Source organism: Lipophrys pholis (genome assembly GCF_963383615.2).
Source record: "Lipophrys pholis genome assembly, chromosome: 7".
NCBI classification, from domain to species: domain Eukaryota; kingdom Metazoa; phylum Chordata; class Actinopteri; order Blenniiformes; family Blenniidae; genus Lipophrys; species Lipophrys pholis.
The window spans coordinates 21,311,103-21,331,744 of NC_137638.1; the positions used below are offsets into that span (position 1 = coordinate 21,311,103).

A 20,642-nucleotide genomic window follows, 5' to 3' on the forward strand; every position below is an offset into this window, starting at 1 on the left:
ATGTGGTCTTTCCTCCAGGGTCGACCAAGGCTGTTCTTCCTTGAGTTTCTGGGTTACGATGCCCCCGATTGTCCCCCAACACAGGTAGACCTGCCCCCACCCCCCCACCCCCTCCCCATCCCAATCCCCGATCAGCACTATAGACTTTTAAGATAACTATGTGTTTCATCACGAGGATCAGGTCATTCAATTTTCTTTATGTCATACATTTCAATGGAAAGTGACATCCGGAGCAAGGGCGCATCATAGCCAGGTCACCTATTTAACCACCACTGTCAGCTGATCTGAGAGGTCTGATTGGCAGGCCTATTAACAATACTCCTCACTGTCCTTTTCCATACCTTACCCCAGTGGATATCCGTCAGATTGCTATTAGAAGTCCTCGTGTATTTCCATTCTTTACTTTCCATGTCCATATGCTATTTGCCAATCAATGGCAACCAGAACTGACCCCCGAGGAACTTCTCGTACCCATTCACTTCTCACTTCTATTACCCTCCTGCCCTCACTTTTTTTTTTTCCTCCTCTCCTCACACTTGCCGGCCTCCTCTGCGAGCGCCATGTTCCTCCCTCTTTTTCCAACATGTACATTTTATCATAGTTCTTTAATTCCTCCAGGCAACAGAAATGGACTTCAGCAACACTGGTAGCATGATAGAGTGTGGCCTCTTCAACGAAGCGTTGGACTCAATTAAGAGCATTATATTTCCAGGCGTGCTGCCGCCGGCGCCGTACCTCATCTCCCTCATAGAGTACGCACAGCAGGTATGACCAGAATTACCAGAGTTACCGCACATACTGCTGCAGGAGGCTGCATTAAATTATCACTCACTCCACAGCATTTATGTATGTGTGTGATCTCTTTATAAAGGCCTTTTTTTTCCCTTTTTTTTTTTTTTTAAATTTTGACTGTAATTTAAGCTTTTTTGATGATTGACTCGAACACCAATTCCATTTTTTTTTCTATAAAATATCACAAAATGCTTCCATAACCTAAAGCATTGCGGGCTAGACTGATGTATTAATTATGAAAACTTGAACTCCTCACTTTTGACAACAATATATATGTAAAACTCAACTTCTGTTGTAATGTCACAGGGCAAAGCCACACCTGCTTTCCTGAGAAACTTTCAATATGTCATGGACAACCTGATTATCACAAACCCTCCGTGGCTGGCTCCCAACTCGGTGAGAAACTATTTCTCTCAAGTGCTGCAGTGTCCTCACTGTAAGATGGGCTCCTGGAGTTTCCTACAGACAGCTATCAGGTAATGTTGATGTCACAGGAAATTTCCTGCAAAATTGTTTAACTTATTAGATGTTTTTTCTTTTTTTTTTTAACCACTTGCACGTAAGAAATCATCTTTCTCCTTAAAAATTGTTTGTTTTCTCGCATTGTGTCGTGAAGTCGCCTATTAGCAGCTCATGCAGCGTTAGGAGTAATGTTCAAAATGAATATACGTTTTCCTCTGTTGCGTGATCCTGCAGTTACTGCCTGTCCAGTGAGGTCACGTGTCACCCGCTCCCTGGACCTGCCCTGCCCATACTGCTGGACTTCCATTACACCATCCTGATGCTTTTCATGAAGCTCTTCCAGGGGGAATATCACTCTCTCACTGCTGGGTAAAATAATAATAATAAAACATAACTCAATAGGAGATAAGATTGCAAATGTTTTTGTTGTTGTTTTTTTTTAAAACATCTTGTTCAACTCTTATTATGCATTGCCAAAACACATGTGTGAGGGATTTTCGGTCAGACGTCAGTTATTGATTGCAACAATCCTCAGCACAACTTTTTGTTGAAGCTGGAGTTTATAAATATCAAGGAAGGTCTCGTGCAATAATCCTTGAACAAAACTATGTTTGATAAGTGTCAGCACATGTCTGTTTTTTGTTGTTGTCTATGTTTTTTTTCAAACCACCAGCCAGCAGCATTTTGAATTGCATCTCAGGCCGCATCAGACAGTTTGTCTTGTCTTTCTTTGCCTTAGGAATTTTGGGCTGCCCCGGGGGACAAGGGTCCCTTCAACATCATCATTGCTGTATGTAACCATCTGGACTGTGTGGGAGCGCACCATCCTGCTGTCCTCCGCTGTGAAACAACTAACCCAGCTCTTAATAGAGGCAGCAGTTGTGGTACATGCTTCACTGTTCCCACTCACTTATGTTCATACCGTCGAGGACGGTTTGTTTTATGGTGATAGACCACTGCTGGCTTGGTCAGACTTGTGATCCATGTTGTTAGTAGACAGTGTCGACAGTCTGGTTTTGTTGTTCTTCAATGAAGGACTACGTCGAGCAACCTGAGAAGAAGAAGAAGAAGAAGAAGCTGGATTTGGCCGACACGTTGCTGGACCTCCTCTCTTTGTGGGTGGAGTTCTGGTGTCATCAACACATCAAACTGAACCAGACGCTTGTGCAAAATGGCCTGAAAGACCTGTCAGAGCACCTCGCTGTTATTAGCCAGGGTATGGTATTACGTGTGACACACACACACACACGCACGCACGCACGTTCTCAAATATTGTTTTCAGTTTTAATGAGATTTGTGCTTTTATGTGCATGTTTTATTTACGGTCAACATTAAAATGTTCAGAATTAAAAATGAATTAATTAGTAATGTACTCCTTTGCTCAATTAAGTGGTATAACTGTAAGATATGACTTTTCACATCTTTATCAAACGCTCTAACATTAGAAATGGTGACGATGATTTACTAATATATTATGAACATTACCCCTGGGAATATGGCATCATACATATGTTGTCTCCGTTTTCTCCCACAGATGTCTCACCGGGGGTTTTAGCAGAGCTGGCCATCAGGGTTCGTTCTACCAGGCTCAAGCTGTTGCTGACCGATGCCTTGTTTAGGAACGTCTGTTACAGGAACGGCATCACTGTGGGAGATGAACCTCTGTCCTACAGGAAAATGGTGCTTTTCTTTATCTGTGTCCTTGTTTTACTAACTTTGTGGGCTCTGAAACAGTATTCCTGACTTTTGAGGGTCAGCTTACCTTGTGGTTACCAAAATCTCTGTAAATGTTTTGCATGTTTTCAAAGGTTAAAATGTAGCATTTGAGCGAAATACTTATATTAGTATTTGTGTTAGGCACTTTAACCAGAATTAGGGGATATGAAATGCAAAATGTCAATAGTAGAAGCGGGTTTAAGGGACTCTGTACAAAGGATCAGTATCAGTATCTCCTCAATAATGGAGTTTGTTATAGTTTTGGTATATGTCCCTAGAAAGTCCACTAAAAATGTCATCCACATCAAAAACAAACACCCTAAACTGCCTGTCTGTAAGTGACTACTTTATACTTTGGTGCAAACAATTGCATATTTGTACCCAAACTTAAAGTCATTAGGGAAATTACTTCTATTATTTACAACACATTTTATAAATACACAAGTTGTAATTTTTGTTTCTTCCTTTCCCAGTGTTTCCATTTTGTTTGGTAAAATTGTATCAAACACAGATGTTCTACATTAGTTAATAAGGCATTTGGAAAATTGGCTTCGGGTTAATGTTACAGTTGAGCGCTTGAGAGGGAAAGATTGTCGATGTGGCCCCGCCATTATTTTATGCTGCAATATAACATCTGGCTTTCTCACTCACCATTGGTGTCTGTGTGCCTACTCTATCCCCGGGGGGCATATACATCCCCATGCAGTCTGAAGACACTGTCTAACCTTGTGTATGTCTGGGTGACTTCTGACAGGTGCTTTCTTACCTGCCTCTTCTGGGAAGTTTAGCTCGGAGTCCCAGCGGTACTTGCCTCGGGACGGGACCAACCTCACACAGCTCCGCCGACCGGGGGATCGACTGCAGGTCAGTTGCACGCAGCTGTCTATTTGCACCGCTGCGCGTCTCCCATTTTACGTTCTCTTAAGAGCCCGAAGCAACACATGCAAGGGCATACATGCAGAGTTGGCGGTTGCTCAAAGGTCAATAAGTTTGGCGAAAACCTCCCACCACATTTTAAACCAACTTTGCATATGTTTCTGACCCTTTAAGTGCTTTCTCGCTGCAGCTCCTTGCACCACGTTGCATTTAAATAACAAAATCTCTCCAAATAATATTACTCATGTTTAAATATCTGCTCAGGGATTCAAAATGATAATGTGTTGCCAGGAGTGAAAAACATTAATTGAAGATGGCTTTAGATAAGCTGGAGTAACATTGTGTTTACATCTCGTTGTGTAACACTTTGAGGCTCTTTCCCATCACGGTTTGTTGCCACACAGTTTGCACTTTCGCTGAAGCTGTCCAAGAAAAACTGCCACCCTCTAAAAATTAGTTTTATTCCACTTTCTTTGAGTTCTTTTATGCCATCTTTGTTAGTTTGAGCGTGTTTTAGAACAAGCAGTGGTTCACTTTACCTCCATTGTCAGGTTTCTACCCTCATTAAGAGAAAACAGCAAAGCGAGAGACATAAATGGACAAAAATGTCCAGAACCGATGAGAAATGCGAATGAAAAAAGGGAAACAAAGGAACACCTGGAGAGAGGAGGAGTTGAGTGGAGGTGAGGAGCAGAGATGCATGAATGGAGGGACTGAAGGGAAAGCTGGAGGCAGACAAATGGAGGTCAGACGGAGCGTGAGGAGTTGGCATGTGATGGGTCATGCCCAGGTCTGATCCTATCAGTGTGTGCTGGCTGACAGGAGGGGTGCATGGGGAGGTTAAACCTCTTCTCTCGCTCGCTCTCCACACACACACACACACACACACACACACACACACACACACACTGCTAACCCTGATTTGGACAGGGAGTCGACAGATAGACGAGGATATCCCATCAGGCCTTTGTGCCGTCCCTGACGACCACCAGCTCTCTGCCTTCACCCCCTCCCGTTCCCCACCCCTCTTGATCTGCCCTCGCATACTAAATCCCTCTCTCCATGCAATTATACACACACACACACACACACACACACACACACACACACACACACACACACACACACACACACACACACACACACACACACACACACACACACACACACACACACACACACACACACACACACACACACACACAGACAGTCTCCGTTCGCTGAATCAGACATCTGCTGTAGCACCAGCAGGTATTTGGCCTGGAGTAGGGCAGGAGTCACCGGGGAGCAAGTTCATGGGAAGGCTACTGGTTCATCGCCTGACCACCAACTTCTCTCTGTTACTGCCTCCTTTTTTACACTTTCAGTTCTCACTCCAGTTTGAAGGCTTTAGTTGATTTTCGCGCAGGCTTGACGTGAGCTAAATAAAACAAGGAATGCCGCCTGTGCAAATGAGATAACAAAATGCCAAAGGGCATGTAAAATCTTTTGACCCTAACACAAAGAATGTAATCGAAATGACAAAGCCTGTACTAAACTGAGATCTGGAACCAAAATGAAATCTTGTTTCCTTAGTTTCACGACTGGATTCTCGTCACATATACCCTTCTAGTTATCGTGACACTTTAAATCAATTAACGTAGCCTGTGTTAAAGTATCTCTGTGTCTTGACACACTTCTTAGTCTTTAGAGAAAGCTGCTCTGAGTCAGGGAAGTCATTTCAATATTGCATGTACAATAATTCATATCCGGTTGTTTTAAAAATGCTTTTATTTAATTATAAATCTCCCATACAGTTCATAAGTTTAAAAAAAATAAATCTTTGTTCATATTGTCTGCCTTTCTCACTGAGAGCACAAGAGTCAATCTTGGCAGTGTGCTGAGTATTGGATTTATAAAAAGAGCGGCGGCAGGTCATCGGGGTTGAGAGGAGCCACGTGACCCTTTTATCTTTCATTTCTGGCTGTTAGAACGCATTAGGCTGTTTTTATGTGACGTGAGGCTGCCGTAGTTTAAAGATGGCAAGCGTTTCCTTCTCTTGCTCCCACGGACAGACTGGCATCGGGGCACATGTCCAGCCTATACCAGGATGACAGGGCGGATGATTGAGCCACTTTTTTGATGGCCGTTTAGCACGCTGGCAGGCTGCGAGCGCTGTACGCAGAAGGGAGGCTGTAATTAGACTGAGGTTTTCAATCCTGCTGCTTTAGTAAAGCTCACTGTATTGCTATTATCTTTTAAGTGTGTCCCTGTCTGTTTGGACCAAATGTGTTCATACCAGCTTTTTACAAGTTAAGGTTACAGGGATCTGAAGATGAACCCAGTGGACATCAGACTCTGGACAGGTTCCCATTTCATCACAGGGTGAACACGCTTTCCTGTCTGAAGTCAATTAAGAGCCACCAGTTATCACACGTTTTTGGGCTGAGTACTCACCACTATATCTACTGGAGACCATGCAAACTCCAAGCAGAAAACCTCTGAGGCCCGAGCTTTAGGCCAGAACTAACCACTATTTGACCATGTGGTGAGATAAATGTAAAAGGGAAACTACTTTCAGTATTGATTTCTTGTTGCCATTAAGTACAACATATGGTGCATGGATCATGTTTAGTTTTTCTCGCTCTGGCGTCGGAGATGCATGTGTGTGCACGTTTATTTCAGTTGCTACTCACAAGTTTCTTCGGAGTCATCCTCCAAGGACATGCCCCGCTACATGGCTGAAATCGATAGCTGGACCACTGACAGCATGCTGGACTCCTGAAGTAGACCATGAGGGATGAGGGGTCCGGGGCATATACAATGCCTCATCTGCTGCCAGCCTGTATGGACAGGGGACACTTGGGTGAAGTGGTTAGAGATGAGACGAGCTACGCCCTCATCATAGACACCGTTATGGAGTCTCTCTCTTTCACGCACACACTCTCTCACACACACACACACACACACACACACACACACACACACACTTACACACGCACACACACACACGGAGCCTGTCTCATCTCTTCTCAGCCTTGTCCTTGCTAATAACAAGCAACGTGACAGGACGTGTGTTTCCTCCTCACTGCTGGGAGCTCCTTCCTGGCTTCTGAACAACCCAATTACCAGGGAACAAGCCTCTTCCCTGTTCTACGGATGGCATTCCACTTCAATGTGACGCACGCGCGCGTGCACGGATGCACACACACACACACACACACACACACACACACACACACACACACACACACACACACACACACACACACACACACACACACACACACACACACACAAGACACCTGTCAGACTTCATGCAGGCAGATCTTCCATACCTACACACAGGACTAGTGACAGCCCACAGCTATTAGCACGCCACCACTTTGAAGAGGCTTCACTTTCTTTTACTAGTTATTCCTCCTAATGTGCTTGCTCACATCGAATTCTTCGTCTCTGCATTTGAGGCGTTAAGTGGGAGGAAAAGTGCTTTGGAGACAGCAGTAGAGGATCGGGTGTGTGAAGTGTGTGTGCGTGCGGGTGTGTGGCCTGCGCGGTAGGGGTTTGACAGATATTGTCAGATTTCATTTAAGATGAGGCCGTCCCATGAGGGATTCATTTGCTAATGGCACTTTTCACAGTATAGTGATGCCGGTTCCACTGCCTGAACCACTGGGTCTCCCTGCTGTCATGCTGAAATGGTCACTCTGTGTTTAGATGAATATTTGTTAATCATCCATTTGAATCAGAAAGGATTAATAAATGCAACCAACTTTTTTCATGAGCTTCCTGGACTATTGTTTCTTTGCCTTTTGTGCAGAGCCGGAAAGTCTTTTGGGAGTGAAACAAACTCGGAGAACGAGAACATCCCCAGAGGCTTGAGCAGAGTCAACGCAGCAGGTATGGCGACACACACACACACACACACACACACACACACACACACACACACACACACACACACACACACACACACACACACACACACACACACACTTCACTTGTGTATACACATACAGTACGCACGCGCTACTGCTTAAACAATATAGCTTCACATTTGCAAGGAGCAGACTTTTAATGGACTGATGCACTACCGTAGGTCATCAGTAAAAAGGGCCATGATGGCTCTGTCATCACTTCCAGTTTAATGAAGAGCACATAATGTATGGGGCGAGTGATTGATTTGCATCGGACCAGGCTTCTCTCTAGTCAGCTATAAGAGCAACTTGACTGCATAAGCAGGCCTGCCCATGTGCGTCTGGCAGAGTTTGGACCGTATTATCACCTCAGTGTGACGCCTCCTCCTTTTCGCATTGAAATTCACCACTGCTCTTTTTATTTTGCTTTTCCTCATGTCTTATTCACCTTTCCGGGTGAAAAAAAAAAAAAGAAGCCCTGAACGTATAAATATATAAATAAATGGCATGAACAGAAATAATGGGTTTCTCACACAAAACAATAACACGTATTAGTACGCACAGTGTGCCTCAGATCTCCATTTTAGGGATATTAAATGCAGCAATTAGGGTAGCAGTGAAAATATACAGTGGCTGCACTGGTGGAACTTCCTGCAATTAGAGGCATGGTACTCTGTGTGAACTCTCGAAGGTGTCAGAGCTCATATCTCCCCCCTCCACCTGATCAGAAAGGCCCTGTGCCGGCGCAAAGGAGGGGTGGAGGGTAAAGGAGAGGCAATGGGGGAGTGGGGGCTGAGGTAGGAGACTCAAGGCTGTTGGCATGTGTTGTTTTTCCACTACGTGATCTCTATACCGATGCGGTTGGCATTAATTTTTGATGAACCATCGGCACAGCATCCTCCCCTCTCACCCTCTCATCCCATCCTCTCTCTCACCCCCCCCCCCCCCCCCCCGCTCTCTTTCTTTACAGTCTCTTTCACCCACGTATGTAAGCTCACTTTCTTATATTCTGCACATTTTTTATTTATTTATTTATTTATTTTTTGCTTTAGAGCATCTGCGTCGCCTTCTGCAACTTCTGTATCTTTGTCAGAGCAGCTGAACGGGGTTGAGGGATTTGGGAGGAACTTCTCTCTTCCAGTCTCACTTTTGCTCCTGGAAGCTCGGCAGAGATCTCGGGATTAATCAGCCCAAATACACCGCGCAGAGCTCGTCGAACAGGAACGGCTGACTTTCTTTTTTCTTTTTTCTTTTTTTTGAATATGTTTGCCTTCAGGTTTATGGCGGCCTTCAAACAATCCATCAAAGTCCAACAAAGTTTAAGAGCTGAGTTCATTGTTGCAGAGTCTGTCAAGCTAAAACAGACAATTTTAACCAAACTAAAGTTCACATTTTAAACTGGAGCTTTATTGCCATAAACTGTATAAAAAGTTTAGGAGTGCCTTGTGACCTCCCTTAGACCTCTGTTTTTATGGGAAGATACAGCTAAAATATTCTCTTTGATAATGGAATCTGAAAGCACTTGACCCAATTAATGCAGAAAACCTTTCATTTACAACTTAAAGCGAATTGTATCCTTCCCCTGTTTAACTAATGATGGTCTCATCCCTTCTTTTGTCTGTAAGAGTGAATAGAACCTTTACTACATCTCAAAGATTAACCTTGAGTATGTTAGACAAGTCTCCGTTTCATACGTTTCAAAGAAGCTAACTCACTAATCTCCAGACAATTTGACCTTGACACATGTTTTGGGAGTGTGGGTGGATAATTTGGATAAGATAAAGCCCCATCCTCATACAGGAAGTACATGCAAACTCCATATAGGAACAGTCCCCAACTCGGCTCTGAACAGGTTTATTCTTCCTGTGAGGTGAGAGGGAAAACCACCACTGTACCCTGCAACCCGACAAAATCCCGCAGACGACTGATACAGCCCTGAAACTATTCATCCGTTAGCTGTGCTGAGTAAGGTTTTATTAGCTGTACATTTGACTGACCTTTTGATGGTCCCACAAAATAATTGTTTTCAACGTTTTGCATTTCAACCAAAAATACGTTTTAACTTTGGTCCAAGACGAACTCTCACAGCAAGACTGATCCATGATGTCACACATGCTTGAGTCTTTTATTTTATCACAGTGGGGGTCATTGAAGACAAACTGTTGGCACAAGACTGTAGCTTTTTTTTCTCCAGGTTTGGCAGGTGAAATATAAGCACTACAGTGGTGGTGAGAATTAAGCCCAGAACTAAATCTCGGCTCTGGTTTGGGTAATTGAAATGCCGGAGGTTTCTGTGGCGGTCTCATGTACTATTGACCACAGCAATCACTCTAGGATTTGTTTTAATGTGAACACATCTTCATTCACTTCCTGTTTCTGTTGCATCACTTCCTGTCGGCTGGGAAGATAAGCTGTTACTTGGTGGTCATTTTTTTTAAATTAAATAATCGAACTGATTTATCTTGCGAGTAATTCAATAGTTAATTTGATTTTATCAGCTGATTTTTATTTATTTAATAGTTTTTAACCGTGGCAATAATTCTCATGAGGCACAATGAAAGCTTAGTAATCCTCTCCTGGGAGAATTATCTAGACAGTTTTTACAAGCCAGCGACAGTAATAGTCTTCAGATAGTTTTTGAGTAGTTCCAATAACTGGCGCAGAATACCTTTCTAACACATTCCTGACAAATAGCATTGTTACAGGCTTCCAGCGGCTTTTTGGTCCGGGGGATCAGCGGGCCAAGCAGCACTTTACAGGAGTGCAGCAAGCAGACTGTGGGATATAAAGAGCAACACATACATTTAACTTTTCTATTAAAGTGTGAAACGGGGGATTTATAGAAAAGGACAGGCGGATTTATCCTTTCCGTGCTTGTAAATGCTGAGCATGCAATTACCCCTATAATAGAGGCGTTGTGTCCAAATTGGAGCCATTAAAGTGATTTAACAGTGCGTGGATTGGCCCTGGCATTTGCGAGGATGTGTACACATGGGGTGTAGTGGAATGGATGTTTAATCACAGCGTTTTAGCGCCCGGTAATAGCAGAGCAGCCCGTGTAGAACACTGACGTGCCCCACAGTACGGCTCACTCATTAGGAACTGTAGTTGGACGCGGCTCCTCTCTCTGTTTGGGTGTTTCTTTCTTCTTCTTCTTTTTTTTTTTTAAACTTTAGTTCTATTAGTTTTGCTTGGCTGATTGACCTCGTTACTGTTGCTGACGTTGATACTGTAAAGCTTCCAGCACGTCTGCTGTCTGACGTCACCTTCGGCAACTACTGCTGTGTGTGTTTTTCATTGTACACGCCTGTGTCCATAACAACAAATGATGTCCTGAGAGATTCGACTACGAGTGTGATTTTGCACATTTCTTCATGATTGCATGACTCGTTTTGATGTTTATCAACGCTTGACGGCATTATTTCTCCAAAGTATTCAAGTTATGAGACAATTCCCTCCGGTGTGTTAGGTAGCTTTAAGAAACAGATTTAGAATTGGCGACCTGCTGCGTCAGCGTGTTTGTGTGTCATCGCTGCTTCTCGGTGCTTTTTTTGTTAAATACATGAGGCTGCAGCGTTCTTTTCTAGTCTTGCACTCTACAGATTATCATATAGCTGGGGATGAATGGGGTTAAGTCTTGACCTTGAGCGAGGGGATCCCGGGTTTAAATCCCGATTGTGGCAGGAAGGACATCCGGCAATAAAAAGTCAAAGTCTACGATGGAAGTGGCAATGACTTCCAGAGATGAGCAGCCAGAATCGAGATTTACTCCCGTTGTTTAGGAAACAACATGAAAAGCTATTTTCTGTCTATTTCTGGTGTCTCTTTCCAGAGACAGCCGAGAGAACGGGTCATGTCCCGAGGTAAATCCTTTCATAATTTAGATGTTCTTCTTATGTAGTTGCTTTGTGTTTTGTTTCTGATGTCCTCGACCATCCACACCATAAAAATAATGATTATAATTTGCACAGAAATTAAACGATTGTGTTAAAATTTAGGAATTAAGAAGTTATCAGAAAATAAGATGGGTCCATGAGTAAACTACCTGGAAACTGTACTAAAACACAATAATATAGTATTGGTATTTATGTCTTTCCACTTTTACTAAAGATTAGGTATGTATATATGTGACTAATCTGGACGTAAGCGGCTATGAACAAATCTCATCCTTCTGTTGTGCGTGACATTCGTACTACAGAGGTTTTTCCTCATTTCCCTGAATTTTTTTTCTTCCCCCTTTCCACTCCTCAACCTTTTAACTACGGCTGCACACATTTAATGTATCTAGTGGATCCTCAAAGAAGAAGAAAGACGCTCTCGAGAATGGATGCGATCCACCATTCTCAATATTTTGCCTCCATGCTTTGAAATGCAGGAAACCCTTTTTACTCTTTTCTTTTCTTGTCCCCTCGGTCTCCCTCTCCCTCTCCCTCGTCCTCCACCTCTTTTTGCCCCGCTCTTTGCTCTGTGCGCGCCGGAGCGGTGCCCCCGTACAGGCGTGGCGTCCTGGGGAGAGCTAGTAAAGCATTTATTACAGGCTTTGCAGTTCTGTATTATACTGGCAAGCACAGAGCCACTCATGCTTGGCCTTTAACTTCCCTCTGAAGTTCAGCCATACATGAAAAGAGGGGGCTCTGGGCCACTAATATATTCCTGATTTAATATTGTATCAGGAAGAAAAAAAAAAAAAGTGAGGGATGCAGTAAAGATGGGGGAGAAAAAGAAGAGATGAAGCAAGGAGAGGGAAATTGTGTTCAAAAATGTAAATGGAGTCTTTTGAGAGTTTTCTTTCCCCCCCATCCCTCTGCACTGGTAGTTTGCTGATTAAATATCACGTGGTGACAGTGGCAATGCCCAGCGGAGCTTTTGAACCCGGGGTCTGTGAAGAATCCTTTTGGAGGCTTTGTGCGTGGGCTGTCTACCATAACTTCCTCTCTAATAACAATGTAGGGACGAGCGGACAGGAAGCAAGGCTACTTTCTCCCCGCTCCACTCATTCACTCGCCGACTGCCCCGTGTTAACTTTGGCGGGCACGCGGGTGGACGTGGAAAATCTCTGTGTGTAAAAAAAGAGAAGAAGAAAAAGAGCGAATCAATTTAGCCGAACTCTCCCATCTTTATTTTTTAATTTGTTTTTTTTCCTCCCGGTTTTTTCCCCCCCTTTGAAAGATCTCCCCCTTTTTCTCATCACTCGTCTTAAATCGCATCCTCATTGGTGGCTCGTACTTTTTTTTTAGGTCAGTTTTTTTTTTTTTTTTTTTCCCTGTTTGGGGACATTTCTGTGGTGTTTTACTGGTGTGTTCACCATGTGCAGGGGGACAATGGGAAGGACATCAGGCACACCCTAATTTTGGATTTCTCTCTTCTCTTCCGCCTCTGCTGTCTTCTGCTGGGTGTATTTGTCCGTTGTGTGTATTGGTCCGTTGTGTGCGCACGTGTGTGTGTGTGTGTGTGTGTGTGTGTGTGTGTGTGTGTGTGTGTGTGTGTGTGTGTGTGTGTGTGTGTGTGTGTGTGTGTGTGTGTGTGTGTGTGTGTGTGTGTGTGTGTGTGTGTGTGTGTGTGTTCTGGTCGAAGGAGAGACCCTCCTCCACCGAGCTTGCAAAAGGAACCAAGTGGAAACTGTGCTTCAGATCCTGACGCTTCCTGGCACAGACGTCAACGTTAAAGGTAAGACTTTCCCGCTTTCCCTGATTTTTTGGGCTTTTTTTTTTTTTTTTATGGAACCTCTGTCTCAGCGTCATCTCACTTCACTCCTACTGGTTGCTCGAAGGGTTTCAGAGAGCGATTAACATTGAAGAGGGGGGAAAAAAATAGGAGAGAAGAAATAGGAGTGTGTGCGCGTCATCATTGAGGTTAACCTTTCGCTAAAATGTAAAGGGTGTGTCTAGATAGAGCGGGATGGGTTTTGGAGTCTCAGATTTATAGATTTACGGCCACTTTGCTAAGTGAGGAGAATGCCTTTTGATATTTCAGAGTGACTTTCTTTACTCCCTTTAGGTCAAATATAATGACTCGTCCTCCTTTTATGGAAATGTGCCGTTTCAAAGGTTTCTCGGATTTGTAATCGCCCTTTAATAACAGCCCAAATTCACTGGCAGGCGGAGTTTCTGAAGTCCGAAATTTGATCAAGTAAAAAGTACAGGCGAAATCGCCAAATTGCAGCCGTCCCGTCACAGTTTTTCCTCCCAGGCCCACGTTAATTGAGGTGAAACATTTTCAGTTTACCTCGTCTCGTTGGATAAAATGGTGCAAAGTTACAATCAATGCTGCAAAAGTAGTTTCTTTATGGATAAAAATTGTCTGTCCCCATTTTCAGCCTTTCAGGAGCTACAAAACAAGCAAAGACGCTGGGACTCGTTGAACATCTCCCTAAAATGAAAATTTATAAAACGTATTTCTGCAAAGTTTTGTTATTTATTCAAGAATGATTAGTAACCTATTCATGCTACTAAAATACTAATCCAAACTCTCAGTTAAACGATGGTAATATCTTTGACAAAAAAACATTACAGACCATTATCTCTTTTCCAAAGATCTTGATTCAAACAAAGTGTGGTGTTGTGTCAGTGGCCTTAATCTGTTTGCAGTGTGTCTCCTGTCAATTGGTTCTGCGTTCCTCCAAATAGCCCCCGGTTACTTACTTGTGAAACGAGTTGTTAATTAATTCTCAGAGCTAACCAACCACTTCGCCACCACAGAGTGGAATCGCACCCTTGACACCATGATCAGTCTCTACTTACCTTCAGTCGACTCATTCTTAAGTCTGATCTAAACAGTTAAATATTTAAACATACTGAGTCATAATACACGTTTCTATGAACACATTTCACCTTTTTGAAACCGACCAGGTACCAGCTTTTCTTCACGGTTATTGAGAGCCTTCTCATGGAATAATGCTTGATTATTTATTTTGTGCTTGTTTTGGGATTTGTTTGACCATGCAGACCATGCGGGCTGGACCCCTCTGCATGAGGCATGCAACCACGGCAGCACGAAGTGTGTGGCCGCTTTGCTGCATCACCATCCCGCCCCTGTGCTCAATCACCAGGTGGCTGGAGTGAGTCCTCTGCATGATGCCCTGCTCAACGGACACATGGACATTGCCAAAGTGCTTCTGGAACATGCAGGTTGGTAAACCATTATATAAGATGCATTTGTGTTAGATCAGTTAAACAATTATCATGCTGTCCATTGCTCTTGTTATTCAGGCTCTTACTTTTGTAAAGCTTGTAAAAGTGGGCGTGTCCACCAACGTTTGATTTGTCAAAACATTACAGTGAAGCCAACGATCAAAGAAGGGGTCCACAACTGTGGGCCAGATTCAGGCAGCACAGTTGGTACCACTGCTCTCAGCTGCAAACATGCTCTCTATGAACTGTACTCATGGCTGTCGCTCAGTTACGGCTCAGAAGGTCGTCTTTCAGTTGCAAGGTTGCAAGTTTGATTCCCCATCTCCTCTTGTTCATATTCCAAAGACCCTCAAACCTAAACCTTTCCCAATGAATGCATTTAGCACCCTGCATGGCAGCCATGTGGGTGAATGTGACAAACAATGCAAAGCACTCTGGGGACTGCTAACGCAGTGGTGAAGTGCTGACGTAAAATGTATTTACCATTTCTCATCTTTACAGCTGATGGATGAAGTCACTTGTTGGGAGACTTTTTGTTGTGTCTTTACAGGGTAAAGTAAATTCCACAAACATCTAGTTGACCTGTTCACATACAGTGATTTAATTGAAAGTTATGAACTGATGCAAGGTATTAACATTTTAAAACTGCCAATCAGAATATAACTACATATTTCATTATGAAGTTATTTTCTTGTTTTTCAGGGGTGAAACTTTGCACTTTTTATTGGTAAAAAGAAACATCTGAAGTTGTCCTTGTAGAGAGCTAATGTTCAGGTTGCGAATTAGATAACGATCAACAACTTTGCTAATGTTACTGTGAAGCTAATAGCGAGTCTGGCGCCTTTAATGGGAGGCAATATACGTTGGTGCCCAAACCACCTCCTCTGGCTCCTCTCAATGTGCAGGAGTCGCTGCTTAACTTTGAGTCTCTTCTCGATAGCTAAACTCCTCCCTATATCTCAAAGAGTAATGGCCACCACCCTTTGAAGAAAAGTGGCTGATCACACGAGTCCTCCTCCTGTCACTGGTGAATAAGAATCCAAGATACTTAAACTGCTCTACCTGTGGAAGATCCTCTCTCCCGATCTGGAGTAGGCATGCCATCCAGGATAGCCTGCAACAGTACTCCATACTGCTTAAACTCCCACAAGACATCTCCAAAGACATGATCATAGGCCTTCTCCAGGTCTACAAAACACATGTAGACATGATCAACAAACTCCCATGCTCCCTTGATAATCTGCAAGAGGGTGAAAAGCTGATCGGTTTGGGCCATGGCCAGGATGGAATCCGCATTGTTCCTCTTGTATCCAAGGTTCAACTATCAGTGGGACTACAAAACCGAACTGCAAGTCCCTCTCCATGGCCACATCGATCTCTTCCAATGCCACAGACTTTGCTTATGCAACCACGACAGCTACGGCTCTTTTAGTCCAACGATACCTGCCTTCCGACTCCAGAGTCCTCTGAGCCAACCACTCTATAAAGTCCTCCTTTTTCAGCTTGACAGATTCCTGATGTTCACCATCGTGTCCTTGGGTTGCTGACACCAACGATCTTCTGGCCACAGCTGCGCATAGCAGCTTCCACAGTAAAGTCTTGAAGAGGGTCCACTCAGACTCCATGTTCCCAACCTCCTCTGGTACATCATTTCAGACAGAGTCCTCTGCCAGCCTTTCCCAGCATACCCTCACTATGTGCTTGGGTCTGCCGGGTCTGGCTCACATTCTTCCCCACCACCTGATCCAACTCGCCACCAGATGGTGATCAGCTGACAGCCATTCATCTGAGTGTCCAGAACTCTAAGGGGGGTCTCAGGTCATTTGAAACAACAATAAATTCCAGTGGCGGGCCGTGCATTTCAGACCGAGGCTTTCACTAGTAAGTAAGTAAATTTTATTTGTATAGCGCTTTTCACAGACATGGAGTCACAAAGTGCTTCACAGTAAAAACAGATAAAAGAAAAAAAAACATCTTGAAAACACAACAAATGCCAAGTCAGTGGCAGCGTGGGTCGATTGGACAAGAATGCTTTGGCAAACAAATGTGTTTTTAGGCACTTTTTAAAGATGTCCGCTGAGCCCAGAGAGCGCAGGTCGAGTGGGACTTCATTCCAAAGTCGGGGCGCGGCAGCTTTAAATGATCGGTCTCCCCGAGTTTGAAAGCTGGTACGTGGAACCTTAAACAATTTCAGCCCAGACAATCTCAAGCTCCGAGTTGAGCTGTAGGGCTTTATGAGGTCAGCAATGTAAGGAGGAGCTTGACCATGTAGGGCTCGAAAGGTGAGCACCAAGATTTTATATTGAACACGAGACTCAACAGAGAGCCAGTGAAGAGATCTTAACACAGGGGTAATATGGTTCCTCCTATTGGTGCTGGTCAAAAGTCTGGCGGCTGAGTTCTGAACTAACTGTAACCGAGCCAGCTCTTTTTTGTTGAGGCATGTGAAGAGGCTGTTGCAGTCGTCCAGGCGTGAGGACACAAATGCGTGGATAATCATTTCAAGCTCTTCTCTGGACATCATGGACCTGAGATTGGCGACGTTACGGAACTGAAAGAAGCAGTTCTTTACCAGCTGTCTACAGTGATGATCCAGTGACATGGACTCGTCAAAGATCACCCCTAAATTCCTGAGCTTTGTTTTGGCTGAAAGGCTCAGTTCACCCAAGTGCTGGTTAATAGTCGGGGTAGCACTATCTAGTACCGGTCTGAGCCAATCCACCCCTCAATAACTTTTTTATGGCGACAAAAATCATGTTATCATGCTGAAATGCAGTATAAAAGCCTTTGCATTACAGATAGATACTTGTGTAGCCAGAATAAATACCTTTATGACCAGTGGTGGACCTGGCTGGCTTTCCGTCCCACGGCGAAGACTGTTTACGATGAAGACAGTTTATGACAATGAAAAAAATCAGAGTTCACGTCTCTCCTTCTGCTGCAGCTGCATAAAGAAGCGGCTGCTATTCCCAAAACTTCTGGGGATTGAGGACGGTGACAAACGTCAGCTTTTCGTGGTCTTGGAAATAATATAATGGGAAATAACATAATCCTGAATCCTGCCAAGGAAGTTGTAGTGAGTGTAAGTCAATTGTACCGGACCTCCGTGCGCTTGGAGTGCTTGCGGTGTGTTCAAAGACTCTTGGAAAAGTCCCACTTGAAAATGGTTTTGACATTAAATCTGCAACCAAATCTCTTCATCTTCTCCTTCAGCCATTGTACGTTGACAAAACCGCTATTAAATTAACCAACTATAATTTTGTTCATGCAGCTCGCGCTGGAGATTGAACTCTCTGACGATCTAATCAGAAGGCTTGAACATGCTGACGTCACCCTTCCAGAAGGCCCTGCGTCGCCAATATCAAAATCTGATTGGTTGATGCAGCAGCGTCACAGACACTTATTTTATGCTGCAGACGCCTGCAGAATTGAATCTGAAGGCCTCAGGCAGATTTCTTTACCCTGGCAACAGGTGATGGCTGCAATGTGATTAGTTAAAAGCTTTAATATGGAAGTACACGTCTGGAAACAGCGCAGACATAGGAGAAGCTATGAGAGGAAGCGGACAGACAGTTTGGAATTATTTAAGCAGTATTCATGGACCAAATATAATCAACATCAGTCTGTAATTCTGATATTTTTGATAGGCCTGCAGAGAAGGCCTTGCAGGCCCTGACGGCTTGCCACTGCTAAATTCAATCATTGTCCTGAGACCCAAAGAGCTTTGGTACAAAGTCCACTCATGTGCATCCTTGTGTTCCAACCCACGATGAGGACAGAAATCCTTCATCTCACCACTCTTGAGCCAGCCATTTCTCCCAATCTCCCCCTTACAGGTTCCCCAGTCGTTGCCAATGTGAGCAATATAATCTCCCAGTAAGACTATGGAGTCGGTTGAGGTCCTGGAAAGGGGACCGCCAACAAAGGCTGAATACTCTGAGGTCCTGTTTGGTGCATAAGCACAAACAACTGTCCGAGTTTTCGATGACCAGGTGAAGGATGATCGAGCCAAACGTGCTATTACCATGCATCATAGGGAAAGTGGGATCTTGAGGTTTGAGGGTTTAAAGCATAGTTTTGACTAAATGTCACTAACTGCTCTGGACTGTTTGCACACGAGTTGTAGGCAAATTTGCCAGAATGGAATTGTCCTCCTTAAAGATCAAAACAATAATGAAATGTGCTGTAAAGAGTTTTAGAAATGTAGTTACATTGGGGCCCAGAGGCTGCAGCAGTTATTTGTTTCTTCACTGTTCGTCTAGATGATCCATGCCATCTACCCCTGTCTTTATTGCCCCCGCAGTGCTCGCCTTTCATTATCCACATGCAGTCCTGTCTGTCTAAACACATTACAGCGTCACCTCGTAAGATGTCTGTTAATGTCTGCCTGACGAGATCAGACGAGTCAGGATGCACCGCTTGTGAGACTCCCATGCAGTTTTTCCTTTTCTTTTTCTTTTTTTTTTTTTGGGTGGGGGGGGGGGGGGGGGGGTATGTGTCACAACACAAGTAGTCTGTGCATCTGCATGTTTGACTGCCACGTGCAGTCTGGTGTTTGGAGGGTTGAAGCGAGCGTGACGTGGTGTCTTCACTCTGGAGACGGTGGCATCGCTGGCTGCATGGCAGCAGGTGGCAGAAGGAAATAAGTGTGTGCGTGTGTGTGTTTTGTAGAAGGGTGGAGGGGTGGGGGTTGGGGGTTGGGGGGGTAGCTGCTATTTGTCGACGTCGCGCAAGTCTCCCATGTAACATACCTCTGCCTCAGCTCACTTCTCAGTTTGACTAATTATAGTTAATTTGATTCGACTTTCCCATTAACACATGTACATATTCTGTCCTCAAAAAATAAATTAGACTGGGATTGTTTAGTCCCGGGGAGGAAACAAGAGAGTGCCACCCCTACCCCTACCCCTCCCGCTCTCTCACTCTCTCTTCTGTTTTTTTCTTCTTCCCCTCTCAGTAACAGGAGGCAGAGCAAATTAAAAGAGGTCAGATGAAGCAGCTATCTGTATCTGTAAAATTAGAGGAGGGAAGAGTGCGTGTGCGTGTGCGTGTGCGTGTGCGTGTGTGTGTGCGTGTGTGTGTGTGTGTCAGCTCAGCAGACGTCTGGCTTGCTGTCTAGTCCAGGTCTTCTTGCCGAGGCCGAACATGAACAGTGGGAATGAGAATCCCTCTCAATTTTGAAACACCTGCAGGCTTCTACATTATACTTCTTTTCCCTCACCGGCTTTCTCCTGACTGCTCGCTATTTCCTCTCACCTTGATGGCGGGTTGTCTAAAGGCTACGGCGGGGAGTTTGTGAGGAGGTGGTCCTCTTGACTCCAGGCTATACTGTCTCTCACCGTCTCTTCGCCATGATCTTCATCTGGTTGCCATGGACACCGTCGATACGCGCAGGCTCCCCCCCCCCTTCCTTCCCTCCTTCCGTCTCTTTCACATCTTTAAGTTCGGGCTGTAAAATGTGGAAAGTTTTGGCTCCGGGGTGTGCATCGTGCCTATTTACTGTAACCGTCTTTATGTTGTTCATTCTAGTTTTTTTGCTCTGAACTGAAGCAGGACTTTTATGCTTGTGGCTGCAATTCCAACACCCATACATCAGACTACTTTTTAAATATTTGGCCCGGTAGGCTGGCTGCACATGTCCCATGACGGTTAAACAGGCTAGTGGGCCAGATGCATTTCCATTCCCTGTCCTCCTCTCTATGTTTATATTTATTATATTTCTGTGCATGTGTTTCACTCCTCCAAACGCCTGCTGCATTTCCTGAAACTA

The 20,642-nt window shown here is 44.3% G+C and overlaps 1 protein-coding gene across 1 annotated transcript in view; it reads left to right on the forward strand.

Annotated features, from left to right (window-relative positions):
* slf1 (SMC5-SMC6 complex localization factor 1) overlaps nt 1–20,642 on the forward strand; it is a 34,138-nt gene that overhangs the window by 3,187 nt on the left and 10,309 nt on the right. Inside the window, exons 7-17 of the mRNA XM_080467929.1 lie at nt 19–84; nt 619–765; nt 1,099–1,268; nt 1,489–1,623; nt 1,994–2,138; nt 2,290–2,470; nt 2,789–2,934; nt 3,725–3,834; nt 7,646–7,725; nt 13,317–13,409; nt 14,687–14,869. Coding sequence (XP_080324055.1) covers nt 19–84; nt 619–765; nt 1,099–1,268; nt 1,489–1,623; nt 1,994–2,138; nt 2,290–2,470; nt 2,789–2,934; nt 3,725–3,834; nt 7,646–7,725; nt 13,317–13,409; nt 14,687–14,869 — 1,456 coding nt within the window. The remainder of the gene's footprint in view (nt 1–18; nt 85–618; nt 766–1,098; nt 1,269–1,488; nt 1,624–1,993; nt 2,139–2,289; nt 2,471–2,788; nt 2,935–3,724; nt 3,835–7,645; nt 7,726–13,316; nt 13,410–14,686; nt 14,870–20,642) is intronic.